The sequence below is a fragment of the Xenopus tropicalis genome, chromosome 6 (assembly GCF_000004195.4).
Source record: "Xenopus tropicalis strain Nigerian chromosome 6, UCB_Xtro_10.0, whole genome shotgun sequence".
Classification (NCBI taxonomy): Eukaryota; Metazoa; Chordata; class Amphibia; order Anura; family Pipidae; genus Xenopus; species Xenopus tropicalis.
In genome coordinates this window covers 126,360,432-126,376,234 of record NC_030682.2, presented here as the reverse complement: position 1 = coordinate 126,376,234, position 15,803 = coordinate 126,360,432, and the positions used below count along the sequence as shown (strand labels likewise).

General features: G+C 40.4%; 1 protein-coding gene across 2 annotated transcripts in view; it reads left to right on the top strand.

Moving 5' to 3' along the window:
* The window catches only part of calb1 (calbindin 1), a 33,929-nt gene extending 20,695 nt beyond the window's left edge, over window positions 1-13,234 (top strand). Inside the window, 6 exon segments of one of the 2 annotated variants that reach the window (NM_001079343.1) lie at window positions 6,233-6,288; window positions 8,339-8,378; window positions 8,460-8,513; window positions 10,547-10,618; window positions 11,006-11,490; window positions 11,942-12,451. In NM_001079343.1, coding sequence (NP_001072811.1) covers window positions 6,233-6,288; window positions 8,339-8,378; window positions 8,460-8,513; window positions 10,547-10,618; window positions 11,006-11,119 — 336 coding nt within the window. In that variant the 3' untranslated portion in view covers window positions 11,120-11,490; window positions 11,942-12,451. 2 annotated transcript variants of the gene reach the window in all.
* Window positions 13,235-15,803: the final 2,569 nt, after the last annotated feature.

The following is a 15,803-nucleotide window of genomic DNA, read 5'->3' as shown; positions in this document are numbered from 1 at the left end:
GCAGCTGCCTGAAAAAATGTCATCACTGATTGGTTGCTATGGGTTACTGCCCATGTGCATATTTGCCCAGAGTTTATAAATGAGCCCCATTTAAGCAGATCCAGCCTGAATCGCTACTGATGACACAGTGGCACAGGCACTAAAGACATTTCAATAGATGTGTGTTCATTATCTACCTAAACTGCACGAAGTTCTAATGGTCTAATGGGAAACTAAGTTATATAGTGTGATAATTTAGGCAATAACCTGTTGGGAGAAGGGGTCTCTAATCCTCCACATTCATTTCACAAGCCACGTTTGTTATAATGTTTGCACGATACTTGCTGACACTATATAAATAAATGATGATAATGATCCAGTGGCGGCACTTAATTCTAAGCAGACCTGAGTAAGTGTCTGAGAGGTGCAGTCTGGGAATTCTCTGTGGAGGAATGCTTGAGCTGGATGAGCGATCTGGTCCGTAAGGCCTGGTGCTTGGAATGACCTAGTCTGGCTTTAATTAACACCTTTATTCTTTAATGCTAAGTTTCTTATGTTACCTTCCTGCGACTTCATTGGATCAGATTATCTTAACTGCCCCTTAAGGCAATAATGCACATTAAATTTAATTAAAGTGCCAGAAATATTATGAAGTACAAATGCTGACATAATTCACTTATTAATTATTAATTCATTTATTAATTCACCCACCCTCAAAAATTCTGCATAATTTCTACAAAGCATGGAAAGACTTTTGGGTGGCTCTTGGCGATGCGTGATTAGTTGTCAGATAAGAAGGGTTGCTCTGCAGTTCCTTCTAAGATCACTGTGGCAGTCAAACCTTTGGCCAGTGGCAGATTTTGGCTATTTAGCCTGACACACTTTTTGGCAAGCAGAATTACCTGGTATTGCTCTTGCTTACTCTTTTAGACTTAATTGGCAATTAACTAATGTTTCAGAACTAGGACTTGTCAACCATTTGCCTTCTAAAAAATTAATGATGCTCCAAATCCAGGGTAGTATCTTTGTTCAGTGCCGCCTTAAGCACTGGAACGTATTGGACCACACCCCCCCTTTGGCGATTGCCACATGAGCAGTACAGCTTGCATACTGCGCATCCCCAAAGGAAGAGGTACCTCCGTCCCCCAGCTCCACTTCCAGCATTTCATTTTTTATACATAGCCACCCCCACTAAAGCTGCCACCCTACAGGCTCCTATATATAAATCAAACTGTTTCTGTAACAGAGCCGCACACACAAACATATGCAGTCGGGGAGCTTACCCCATTTATTATGACCACCTTGATCAACGTTTCGGGGGGGATACACCTATATATAAATACAGATTTGTCCAAATCCAAGCATCAGTTGGTAATCCTAGTAAGATTGAATATGACCAGATTCTAAGGGTTGGGCAAACAAATGTCATTGTTACTAAAGGTGAATTCAAAAAGTGATATAATGTGGTGTGAGCTGGGTTTCTGTGAGCTCCATACAGATTTAATTACAGAAGTAAAGTGATTACATATTCAGGTTCCTTTTTAGCAAAGACACGCCATTTCTAAAACCTAAAATCCTTTGTGCCCCATAATACCACAGTGTCGCTGCCAGAAGCTGATAGATGTCCTCATTAGTGAAATGTTTCCCATGCCCATCTCCTTTTTACATATAACAGTGAGAGCGGAGAACTAAACGCCTTGTGGTACTGGGATGAGATATTACAAATGTGAGCTGACACCTTCATTTCATCTGTTCATTAAGTGAACTTCATCCTCTAGAAAATGATGTATCACGCACAGTTGGTTTTAATAATAGGGCCCCATTCCTAGAAGTGGAAGTAGAATGCTAGGCAGCGTGAATAGTTAATAGGTGCTGCGAGAGATGTCTTTTATATTTATTCAGTGTGCTCAGAAGTCATTAGCTGTTATCCTGTTCTGGAAAGCACTCAGCTATTATTAAGTGCCCTAATTCTTAATGAGTAGAAATACATGTAATTTGAAATAATAAAAAAAAATCAAGCCTCACAGGAGGGTACAGAGCTGCGCCACTTGGAACAAAATGTTGCTTTGCTTTTAGGTCTAATCATTGCACTTAACAAGGTGGGCACTGCCTTATTCATATAGGGAGTAGAAAGTGAAAGCTCACCAGATGGTCACATTTGTGTAAATTATACAAAAGGAGTTGAAATATATACCCAGTGGGTACCCTGTTTGCAGACCAGGGTGGCACATATATGGCCTATTACATATGGTACAAGATGGGTGTGCATAGTGCAATGTCTACCCCACTCCTGTACAAACACCGTGCTTGTCTGCTTACCACCACTGCTGTTCACTAAGTTACCTAAGATACAGGGGACAGACATATGGATACTAAAATGAAGGTTCCAGGGATAATTTGCTTTCTAAAGCATGCAGGAGAGAAGCTTTTATGGGCGGAAGAATGTAGAATATCATGAGTGCAATGTCTAATTTAATGTAGACATGATCAGGACAGGGACCAATCCTGTAGTGATGAGGTTATCTTTATTGTGCCTCTGATCCTGGGAATTTTTGGAATCCAGATGAGGGATTGGTTGACTGGGCGGCAAAATAGGAGCAGCACATGGGATGCATATACGCGGTGAAAGGGGGTTTCAGCTTTTGAGACTTGGCATGATTAAAATGTTTTTATAACTGTCTTGGAGGCATCTGGTGCATAAGGGTGATGGGATGAGGAGATTTGGGCACAATCATCATATTGGTGATACTGAAACCCAAGTGATGTCAGGAAATTCCCAAGAATGGGAGCTGGCCTTAAGACTAAACCTTGAGTTGGGCCAAAAGAGAGTGGGGCTTGGAGAAGGATGGACAAGAAAGGGACACTGATTATGTGAGTGGATGAGAAAATGAGAACCAAGAAGGATTATGCTCTGGTGACTAAAAGGATATATTTATAAAAAAATATGATTTCTAGACCCTTAAAATACTAACTGATGCAAATGTTTTATTTACAATATTTTCTTCTCTGAGTGGTTTTCCTCTCATGTCCTCCAACTCCTAAGCAACGTTAAAATTCTTTTCAAAGAAAACTGAAACGCTTTATTACCAATGGGATAATACATATACGCTTCTATACAGAATTTGTGATTCTCATCACTTCCCAATTCTTTGTTTTAAAGGGGCAGTATACCTCCTTGTTCAACATGAGCGCAATGAGTTTTAATATTATTATTATTATATCTTGTGCAAAACAGGGCTCACTGGGGAAACTGAAGCTACTCTGTGTTCGCAAACATGGTGTATATTCAATTTCCCTTACACGCCATTAGTTCATCCTGCAGAAATAGGGGACCTGAAGGGCAAGAACCATGGCAATTCTGTCCATGCCCAGAGGTATTTTCAAATTTGCCAGATATCAGTTGGACAGGCAGTTCTGAATTTCCTATACACAGGCTGGTAAATTTCCAGCTCAGTTTGGAGGGTCTGTGTCAGAAGCTTTTATTGACCCATGTATCGCCAGCTTCATGGTACATTAACTTTAAAGGCATAGAAAAAGCTGTTTTTCCCAAAATAGGGAGCCAACTGTCCTGTGTATGGTGCCTGCTCAACAGCCGGCCTGACCGATATGCGGCTTCACCCATTGGGTTAGGGCTGCATTGGTGCATTCCCCAATTATGATCCGATATTTGGTCCATTGCCAAACAATTGGATAAGGTTCCTAAATAGTGCAAAAATCTGCTGGTATGGCCAGCTTTACCCTCTTGGTCACCCTTCCCCAAACATTCTCCTCCATGATGGCACTTAGCTTATGCACAGTGTGCTAGCCACTCTATAAGACTAACAGGCTAAGGGGCACATTAACTAAAACTCTAACTTTTCTCATTTTTTTAAAATTGTAAAATTCGAGTAAACGCAAGTCCATGAACTGAAAAAGTCCACGTGAGATGATCCCAATTTTTTCGGCTTGTCACATGAAAACCGCATCGAAAATCCAAAACCCCTAAAACTTCAAAGCAAAACAAGGATCTTTCACCAAAGGGAAGGGACTTCTGCCATTGACTTCTACACAATCTTAGCTAGCGAATTGTCTGATATGGATTTTTAACCGTTTTAGTGAATTGCAAAAAAGTTGCAACTTTTAGTGCTAATTATCCAAATCGGAAAGAATAAACACTGAGCGTTCTTAAATGGCCCCCTAAGTAAAGTGTGTTCTTTACTTGCCCTTTAAAGAAGTCCGTTTTTCAGAGACAGATCTTTTCCATACAAATATTATAAATATGACACCTTTATTATTTATTATAACTAATAGTCTTTGGCAGCAAATATAATTATTCCATGGATTCTCACACAGTGCAACATTAACTTCATGTCAGGATTCATTATAGGCTAATTACATTTTGATAGTGTGCGTGTTCACAAAATCATTAGCAGGTTTACTGTGAAGGTGTTTTGTTTTATTGAAAGGCCAGAAGACTCTGCGCTAGGTGGCATTTCTGCCGCACAGGATTAACAGCTCTTGCATTTGACATATATTATTAGTTATTGTTTATGATGATGGTAACGAGATTTAGAATAAACAAACCAACTGGGTCTGGTTTGTCACAGTCTCCCTAAGCTTGCGTATATGGTGAAATTAAAGTTTTCATTTCATTAGAGCAGAGACATTTTATAACCCTAGTTAGGGCTCGCAAAGGGGCTGCAGATGTAGTCTTGTGCTAATTGTTGGGTCTGCTTTATATTAAACCAAATGAGCATTTTCAGCAAAAAGATAGAATGATAGAATACATCTGACAGATTTAGTTATATTGTCCTGTATAGCTTTACAATTGGGCACATTTTGTCATTGTGAATATAACAGAATATGTATTTATATAAGAAAGTTCTAGGCTATTTGATGCCTTGCTATTCCACCTGGTATGAAGCATTGTGTACAGATCACACAGCTTAACTAATTCATTTATTTCATTGAAATAAGGATTGATAATTAAGTTATAAAATCAAATGGCATGGTGGGACCTAGTGAGCCATCTAAGCTAGATAAGACTTGCTCAGTAAATACTAGTCCCTGCCATTATGATATGTAAAGGAATTATGAAGGATGGAAAAATAGTAGACACCCAAGACAGGGCTCAAAAAAGAGATGAAGAATGAGGCTCAGTGCTTTGGGAAGTTCAAGTCTGTCCTATATTCAGGATACAGACATTATCCATAACAGCTCTTTATAAAAGAGCTGTGTTCCTGGAACCTTACAGTTACATATGGGGTCTTTTACTCTGGGCAACCAGGATTTTCTACAGTTATTTCCTTTGTTTCAGGCAGGCAATATCTGGGGTCCCCAACCTTTTATCCCCGTGAGCCACATTCAAATGGAAAAAGTGTTGGGGAGCAACACAAGCATGGAAAAAGTCCCTGGGGGTGCAAATAAGAGCTATAATTGGCTATTTGGTAGCCCCTTTGTGAACTGGCAGCCTATTGAAGGCTCTGGCTTTACACTGGGTTTTAAGCAATCAAAACTTGCCACCAAGGCAGAAATTAAAAAATAAGCACCTACTTTGAGACCCCTGGGAGCAACATCCAAGGGTTTGGGGAGCAACATGTTACTCCTGAGCCACTGGTTGTGGATCATATATATATATATACCTATTTGTTGACCATATAAATTAAAAACAAGAAATGAACAAAAGCATTTGCAAACTTTAACTGATGCCATGTACTCAGTATCCCCAATAGGTACAAATAATAGATATGCCCCCTTCCCTGCATTTCCCCAATATCACAGAACAAAATATCAGAATTCCTCAAAACTGCAGCCCTGTTTAGTTTACATGTATTTGATGGGCTGGAATCTGTTTCCCGTCTGTTTTATCTATATCCTATCATTGTATAAATAGCATATTGATTGTTATCTAAGCTAAAACTCCCAGCATGCCCTGTCTTATATGGCATTTGGGGAGGCTTTAGTGTGTAGTGCCACAGGCTGCCAATGCCACAGATGACCTAGTGTGTCTCTGAATAGTGCATCCTCCAGGGCAGCCTAAAATAGGGTGACAAGATCACTTGAAAATTCAAAGACAAGTCCAATAAATACATGTTGCAGGGCAGCACTGATTGCATTAAATCAAACTGCAATCAGTTCAGCCCTGCCAGCTGAATTTTTTAGATGTGTTCCTGAATTTTCAAGTGATCTGGTTACCTTAGCCTGAACTCATTAACACGGTCAGTAAAAAATGCTTTCCGGGAAATTCATTATGAAAATGCTCTTTTTTTTGCAGCTCCTGATGTTTGACACCAATAACGATGGAAAACTGGGCCTTACAGAAATGTCAATGTAAGTCTCACCAATCACAGCACAATATTCTTGCATTTGTGTGTTTTATCTCTTCTGGTTCTAATAGGCTACAAAGAGAAGATAAAACATATCTTTAACTACAGTTCCCAGCATTCCCCAGCAAACCTGGGGGGCAACTGGGGGAAATCTTGCAAGGTTAAAAGTTTGATATCGCTGCAAATATATCACAGTTTACCACACTGGGTGATAGAAACACATTCCCTCAGTACACATATGACAATGCCATATACAGTAGTTCAGTACAAGATCATGTCCCCATATCAGTATTAGCGGTGAGACACAAAGTAGATTGGAGCAGGTCCCCCCGCACAGATCTGTGAGTTTATTAAGCAGTTAAGTAGCTTCATCCTTTGATCCCAGCAGATTGCAGTTATACATTATGTCCCTCCAAGCAGGATATTTACATTTCACTTGAATTATATCACAAATTCTTATTTAAACTAAGGAAAGTCAAACTTTTTTCGTTTTGGATTGTTTTGTTTATGATGACTTTTTGACTCTTAAGTAAATTTGTGTAGAGTGATGGTTTTAATCCATGAAAAACCTTCTAATCACTCATAAAAGCAGGCCCTTGTAATTGATGGGTTTTTTTTTTTTTACTTTTATAAGATCTTTTTTTTCCCCTTATTTTCAGATAAATATCCCTAATGATGCCATTGTGCAGTTGTGATTGAGCGTTTCTCTGTCTAATAAATCAAATCAAATGGCAGAGAAGCGGTTTAATAAACTCTGGGGCTTTGTATTAATCTAGCAAATAGAGAAACACATTTGTTTGTGCTGAAATGTTCTTCTTGACATTTTCTATTATTGTCAAGATAATTAAAATGCAACGTCGCATTCATCCTACGGCTCGGCGCTGATAATTGGCTAAGTGCCGTGTTTGGAGCCACAAGAGAAGCCTCCATCGTGAAGAGTAAAGCTAATTTTAAGCAACTAGTCCCCTAGCGTGAGTCTATAGCAGCAGTTTACTCATTTCAGGAGCAAGCACTGGCTTTATATTGAGCCCTATTAGAGGTGTGGTTTGATATATGAATGCAGTTAGCAGAGTAGCCCAATGCCCCAGATCACAACATTGCAGCCAATGACTCATTACTTTTTCCGCATTAGTCAGTATTTATCAAGAGTCTATTAACCAGCCTGTATGTTTTTGGAGTATGGGAGGAAACTGGAGTACCTGCAGGTAACCCACACAGACATGGGGAGACATACAACATACTCCTTGCAGATAGTGCCCAAGCTGGAATCGAACTCCCAGTATGCTGGGATCCCAATAACAGATGCATGGCCTTCTGAGGGAATTTAGGTCACAGGTGGAGCCAGGTCCAGAATAGGCCTGGTCTCATCACTGTCCTTGACAGTTTGATTTTCCCCACCCAGGTAATGGGTTGTGTCCCCCCATAAACTTCTCTCCTTTGGGGAGAACATGCTGTGCAGTTAGGCTCAGGCAGTTGCATATCAGTGGACACAGTGTTCCTGGGGGCCTAGGAGTGTATAGGGCCCAGTAGTTTTGTGAGGGGCTCAAATTGATGCTATTGTTGGACCTGTTACCCTCCAGCCCTGACAAACCAGGGGCAGCTGAAGCAGGGCAGCAATCCAAGTTACCCTTGGAGAGTTTACAGTTCTAAGGACACTGGTAACAAGAGTGGTCTTGGGCTGTTGATGATGGGGAGCTGGGGGTGATTTGGCAGATATAGAAATCACTGGTGCAAGAACTATAATCTCACACAATTACCATTTTAATGTAATAGCACAATGACTGGGGGAAGGGGAGAGGGAAAATGCCCTGTCTGATCTAAAATCAATCAGAATAAAGCAGAAAAGAAGTGTGTGTGTAAATGAATCCCCCAGCTCCAATTACTCTTGGCAGCACTGGGATTTATCAATTAATGTATAGCATCATGGTGAGGGGAATGCTAATGGCTGGTTACTGTATTTTATACAAACATCACTTGTATACATTTGTATTTCCCATCCCCATTGGGAAAATGTAAGATAACCCCAAGCTCACTGAGACATTGTCTTCCTCCAGGTTACTTCCTGTGCAAGAGAACTTCCTTCTAAAATTCCAGGTAAGCAGCAGTGTTCAACCCTTACAAATTTCTGTTAATTTTATATGTGTTGGTATTAACCAAATGTGTTTTAACCCTCAGGGTGTCAAGATGTGTGGAAAAGAATTCAATAAAGTCTTTGAGTTATATGATAAGGTATGTGTCACATGATCTAAATTACAAACACGCAATTCATTAAAAGGTTCTCTGAGTATTATAATTGTATTCCTGGTGCAGCCAGCTGGTTTATGTGTTTATTGCTCAGATTAGTTCTAAGGGTTTGTGTTTGCTCCTTGCCTTGCCCGGCACTTGCCACAGGCTTCTAAACTGGTAGGAAAGAGTGGCACAAAGCCTTCCTCCACCTTGGGAGAGGTCAGGGTGCTCCAAGCTGCACCCAGTGCTACCACAGAGTGAACCTATGCAGGGGCCCAGTTATTCTCATCTATAGTGTTGTAGAACTAATATGGGACCACAGTATCCTTATAATACTCAATGAATACCTTTTAAATGATATCCTTATAAACAGTGCTGTGAGTGATGTCATTTCTGTCACATGACTCGCCGAAACTCGTGCATGATAATAACAAATATACCCCCTGTTGTAAAATATGAGGATATTAGAAGTCACCTTGAAATGTATTAAAGCACTCAGCCTTCGTCAAGGAACTTCTTGGTGACTTATCATACCAATAGGGAGTACATTATTAACTATATAAATGGCATATGGTAATGGCATCCTTTTTAAGTGGTACTTTGTGATGTCAGTTCTGTTACATGACTCGCTGAAACTTGTGTATTATAATAATAAAATTAATTTAAAGGGGAACTCCGGCTTCCTAAAAGTTTGGTAAAGATCCCCACACAGCACAAAAGCTCGTATGAATAAATGCCATTTTTATATGCTGAAATCCAGCTGCACAACAGTTCCTCTCTTTCTGCATCATTTGAAATCCTGGCAGGGGAGGAGGCACTAAAACATTGATGTTACAATTAGTAACAACTTCTCCACAGCTTACAAACAGCATGCAGGAACTACATAACCCACAATGCATTGAACTGCAATGTTCCTTTCCTTACTGACATCACATGTGCAGGGGATTGTGGGATTGGGAGGATGCAGGCTGAAGGCAGGCTGAGGACAGTCGACTACTATTACATTTTATTTGAGTCTCAAAGTAGTCAGCCAGATCAGCAGGAGAACAGGGGGCGGGGCTTAGGGAACTGTTCCAAACCATATTATTACATTAAAATCATCAAAAGGTTATTTTTTTAATTGATGTATATTGCAAAGTTGCTTGAATTTACATTTACTGCTGCACAAAGATGGCAGCCCCCTCATAGAGGGACATGGGGGATCTGGGATGTACTTGCTTGGCAAAGACAATGTTAAGATATATTTAAAAAACAGTTTAATTTTAGGTGTCAGTATTGCTTTAAGTTGTGTTTGGGTGTAGTTCCCCTTTTACGGGGCTACGGGGCTGCTGGGCTAAAACCAGATCCCAACCAGTGGTGCCCTGGGTGCTCCTTTCTTCACCCACCCTCTCTCCTGTTGGATTGGCGTGTATGCATAGACTGTTGCGTATGCACTTATCAAAGAGGACTACCGCCCCCTCAGCCCTACGGCTGGACATTGCAGTGAGCATCTGGAGGTGGGTTGAGGGTTTTTCTATACAGGCACCTGAATCCACTGCTGCCCTAGGCACTCACTATTGGATGCATGGATGGATATATAGAAAATATGGACTTGTTGCCATGCCATTTGTGCCCTTACCACTACTAATTGATTGCAAGACCCCCCCCCCACTGTCACTTCCCTGCTGCCCTGTCCCCTTCACTGATGAGAAACGTACTGACCTCCTATTTGCACCCCCCATGCCACTGCGCCCTAGGTAGCTGCCTACCCCAAGTCTCACTCCTGTAAATAAGTATAATTGCCCCTATTTGTGTATTCAGCCTTCTATTTGTATTTCATTTGTTAAATAAATATATATATACACTATATAAAATCCATAGTGAGGACAGATTTTATAGATTTATAGGACCCGCTGGCTTACAGCAAAGCTAATTTAGGTGAATAAAGATAATGTGCTTTCACCCTGGCTCAGCCCCTGCATGGGAATATAAAGGAGCCCGCGAGCACATAGGAATGAAAGGCTTTGATGTGTTTTCCCTTTTTCATTATCATACAGGATGGCAATGGCTATATAGATGAAAATGAACTGGACGACTTGCTGAAAGATCTATGCGACAAGAATAAAAAGGTAATCATCGACTTTATTTTTGGAAAGGATCATTTGGTTTTAAATTAGATTTAAAAAAAAAAAAATCTTCCTAATTTGTAAAGAAGGATAAAGGGATAGGGCTCACCATTGTGGCTGAAAGGCATTAAATCACCTTAGCCTGGGTAATACTGAAAATCCTGCCCTAAGTATTCCACATGGCCTGCTGGAGCTGCTGTCCGGAATACAAGCAAGCCCCCCTCCCCACATTTGTTAGGCACAATATACATATGTATAATATATTTATCTTTGTGGAATAGATGTATAATAATGTATAATAATAGTGCACTGCGTGGGGCAGATTCTGTGATGGAGAAGTGCAGTTGTGTCAGGAGTGGGATTACACAGTCTTATCTGTTCCCTAAATAGGACCTGGACATTAACAATCTCTCAACATATAAGAAGAGTATCATGGCCTTGTCAGACGGAGGAAAGCTTTACCGGACGGAACTGGCACTGGTACTTTGTGCGGATGAAAACTAACAGCCTGGCTCTCCAACAAACTGATCTACTGTGCACTATGAACATAATAGGCTCTAACCTAGTTCTTTTTTAACTGCATATAGAGCAATGATTCTCAATCAGCTACTCTCCTGCTACTGAACTATAACTCCCAGAAATCTTTATTCGCAGCACCAGGGTACTGGGAATTAAAGGGACACTATCATCAAAAATAAAGTTTGCATTTGTGCCTGGATAAAATGTGTAATGTTAGTAAAATACATTTGTGTCACCAAAGCATATCCCCCCTGCTGTTACAGCTCTGTCACACTTTGTGGCTCAGATTCTAGTTACTTATGTGTTCCAGTGCCCAGGACCTAGCAGGGACCTGCAATAATGCTGGTGTTTTAAGGAGAAAGGGGTGATTTGTGTTCAAAAATGACATATTTCAGTTTGCACTTGCTTTGTATATAAGGCCCCCTGTCTGAAACTTGGGTTGCCGCCTCACCCCTTTAATACCAGCCGCATATTGAATCCACACCCTGAAGGGCTAATTAGAACTTTAGGCTAATGTCAGACCAGGCATATGGCGTATATTTTCGGCAAGCTGAAAAACGCTTGCTGAAAATACTGCCATACGCCTCCTACCCGTGCCTGCACCCGAATGAATAGAAAACGCTCGGGTGCAGGCACATGTAGCCCGAATACGCACAAAAACGCAAGACTTTGCATACACCTGGTCTGACATTAGCCTTAGATGCATTCTGCAGACTGGACTGATTTATGTTACGCCATGCAGCATGCATCTAACTTAATTGCTAATTAGCCATGCAGGATATGGATTCAACGTGCGGCTGATATTAAAGAGTTGAGGTGGCAGCCCTATCTGAAACCCCTTTTTATGACACTGGCCAAAGTTGCACCATGGCAGCCAATCAGATGCTTGTTTTTATTGTTCTACCTGCAGGTGACTGAAAATGCTAATCATTGATTGGTTGCTGTGGGTTACTGCTCAGGCGCAAAATTGCTCAGTGTTTATAAATGATCCCTAACAGCATTGAAATGTCACCCTTTGCTCCCTGTATGAATTCCATGCTGTTATTTTCCCATTAGCAGTTAAGGGGGGCAATTCTAGAAGTGCTTAAAAACAAGAAAATTTAGGGATGATAGTACCCACTCACAGTTCAGCAGCAGATGGAGAGCGCTCACTTAGTTTTGCTTTATATAGAGAATTAGCCAGGGTGTGCGACAACTCCTCATTTTATTCTGGTTTGTTTCTATACTGTTTGTAATGTACAGTTTTTTGTAACTATGCTCAAGAACAAAAAAAGAGGGACTTTGTTTAGAGCCAGAATGTATATTTGAAAAAAAAAATAATGTAAAAAATGTTTTCGTTTTTTTTTTTGCGGTCTTGAAAATTTCACAGCTAAAATAATGGGAAATGATTAACCCTCGCTTTGCCACTCTTCTGATCACTTCTGTTATTGAATATAGAGAAAATAAAGCAGGATTGCACGGCAGTGCTGAATACGTTATATATATATATATATATATATATATATTGAACATCGGAAATCAGCAGGTTTTTACATTCTAAAATGCACGAGATTATAATATATTCTTAATTCTAAATACGTGATATATAGATATGTATAGTCCTACCAATAGCAATACAAACCAACAGGGTTATTTTAGAATATTGCCAGAGACTCTATTTTGGGATGTACCTACAGTGCTTTGTATTTACCTTTTTTTTGGAGCAGTGGAATGTGCCAGTCTGCATGTTCAGCTTCTCACACTCTCTCAGAGCCTTATGTTTTTCAAGGCATGCTGGGAGCGGCCGTTGAGCAAGAGCTGGCGATCCATTAGTTGGGCATGCCTAAAAGAAACCAGTTTGCACACATTATAAGCAGCAGATACAATTCTTTGAGATCAGTAATATGACAACCCCATAGATATATATGTGCCAACTGAAGGCCAGGTGGCGGCTCTCCCATCCTGTACGCTCGCACGTCTCGTGCAAATTCTGTGCAAAACAACCCTCCCCCCCCCCAATGATTTGCACTCGATTGAGATCTGTGATGAGCATTCTATCCAACTGATGTTTTTACACCATGTTCTCTGTATTCTGCAATTAAATGCAATGCATAAAACCTTTCTGGTGGCTGTTTCATTTGGCAGAAGTTTCAGTAGTAGAACAATTGGGAGATGTAGGTAGGGATATAGTCATGTAACAGTATGGTTTAACATGCTCTAAAGAAAAGACTCATTTAGGGGCTGCACAATCCCCACAGAGCCAAGAAAGCACCGGATGGAACTGGGTGTCCTGACAGGAAAAGGAAAGCTGCTTTACTGCCAACCTCTCCTCACCACACAACTTTTAGTATAACCCTGAACAATGTAGGTCTCTATATAGAGTTACTGTATAAAACAGCTCATATGTAATGCCTGTATCATCTAAATAAACCTGTTTCGTAAAAACACACTTTTATACTAGTATGTGCCATTGGGTAATCCTAAATAGAAAACTGCCATTTTAAGTACTAAGGGCCGCCTCCTGGGATCATAGGATTCATGGTGCACACAAACAAGCCAAGGCACACATACATGCTAGGCCCCATCAGCCAATGAATGGACAGAGTTCTGCCTTTTGCTCCCACACTACTTCCTGTTACAGTTAGAGCTGCATTATTTCCTGTCAGCTGATCTCTGAGGGAGCACATAGCCCATCACTAAATGGCGGCTTAAGGGAAAGGATGTAAAAGGGCAATATTTACTCCATTTTGACAAGATTCTTTAATAGGCCATTTTTATAATATAAACTTTCTTTTGATTAAGCATTTATTCTGGGGGTATAGTTTTCCTTTAAGTTTTTTGGGGTTACACAACTATTTCCAAACCTTTAGGTGTATGAGCCACTTATCACTACTAGACCTACACCAAGAACCAATATGCACTCACTTTTTACTCTCACTACCTTTCAGACTTGCCCCCTATCCACTGACTACTTGTCTGCTACACGTCCTCCCAGGCATTGGTCACTGGTAATCTTAGTATCATTCCTTGCCTGACACATATCCACAATTGCTGATACTCCTCCATTATACAACCTGGGCCTGTGTTCAGTACATAGATTCACCCTAGCAGGACAAATATAAACAGGGTAAAAAAAAAAACTTCATCTTAAAGAACCAGTAATGGCAGCAGAAGGTGCCAAGAGGACATCCTTGGTCACTGTAGGAAAGCCTATTTCACATTAAAGGGAAAATACATCCCCCATTTTCACATGAGCTTATTCTGTTGGGCTTATGAAGCAAAGGTGCATAAACACTATCTGAACTTCCAGAAATAAATATAAATGTATTTTATTTTTAAAGACATACCTGATTCCACAGATTGAAAGGAAACCATAAAAGTCTGTCTGTGTGTTCTTCTGGCATAGGAAGGGTTTCTCACTGGAACTGCAATTGTCACCTGTGATGTTGCCCATAGCAATCAATCAGATTTTTGCTTTTCTTTTCTAAGTCTATGAAGATTCTCATTCATCCAGGTTATGATATACAGTATCTAGTAGAATTAAGTCTAAAACAACTGGACTTTTCTGAGTTTTTCTTGAAAACGTTTCACCACTCATCCGAGTGGCTTCTTCAGTTCAAATGACTGGTAGGGAATTCCCCAGTATTTCAAGAGTTTAAATACTGGGGAATTCCCTACCAGTCATTTGAACTGAAGAAGCCACTCGGATGAGTGGTGAAACATTTTCTTTTCTAACTTGCAGGGACTGTTCAAATCTAATTGCTGATCGGTTGCTATGGGCAACATCACCAGTGAGGTTTGTCTCCAATGTTAATAAATATGCCCCTTTGCGTAGTCCAACTTGTAGAACATCTTGGAAGAGTTTAACTTGATGGACATGTATTTTTTGTAAAATGTAATTACAATATAAAGCTGCAAGATTGTGAAAGATTATGTCAATTCTGCTAGGTGTCTTTAAATGTTATTGGGGTTTTGCTGATAGATCTACCCGTGTATGAGCAAGGGGTTTGAGCCAGATAACACCAGGGCTTTCCTCAGGAAGGTGCTCTAATACAGATACATAGTGCTATATGAATAGGTAACTCAAAGGTAAATTTCACCTCAAGGCTAAGAACCCTCGGAGCGAGTTAGTCGCCACGATAAATTGCTGCTACCACAGGCGATTAACTGGCCCTTTCCACCAACAACAATAGGAGTCACCGGTGACAAGGCACCTCATTTCTGCTTTCTGAAGTCACACAAAGTTGCCTACAGGAGGAAAGTTTGTGTGACTTCTGAAAGCCAAAGTGATGAGTTGGCCTTTTCACCGGCAACTCCTAATGTTGGTGGTGGAAAGGCATTTAGAAGCAGTTAGTAACCTGCGGTAGCAGCAATCTATTTCGAGCAACTAACTTGCTCCGTGGGTCCTTAGCCTTAACATCACAAGGAAATATGATTATTATTCCAGATAGCTCTGTACTGTCCCTGATAATATTACTAATACATTTATTCAGGTAGGAACTTCTAAGCTGACAACCAGTATTTACATCACAAGCAGGGAAAGCACAACTTATTTTATTTCAGAACTCTGATTTCTCCCTAATCTAATACTAAAACAATTTATTTTCCCTCCAAATCAATACATCCTGTATTCATATCGGTTTATGCATAAGCCTCATTAAAATCAATCAATCAATCAAGTGTGTGAAGG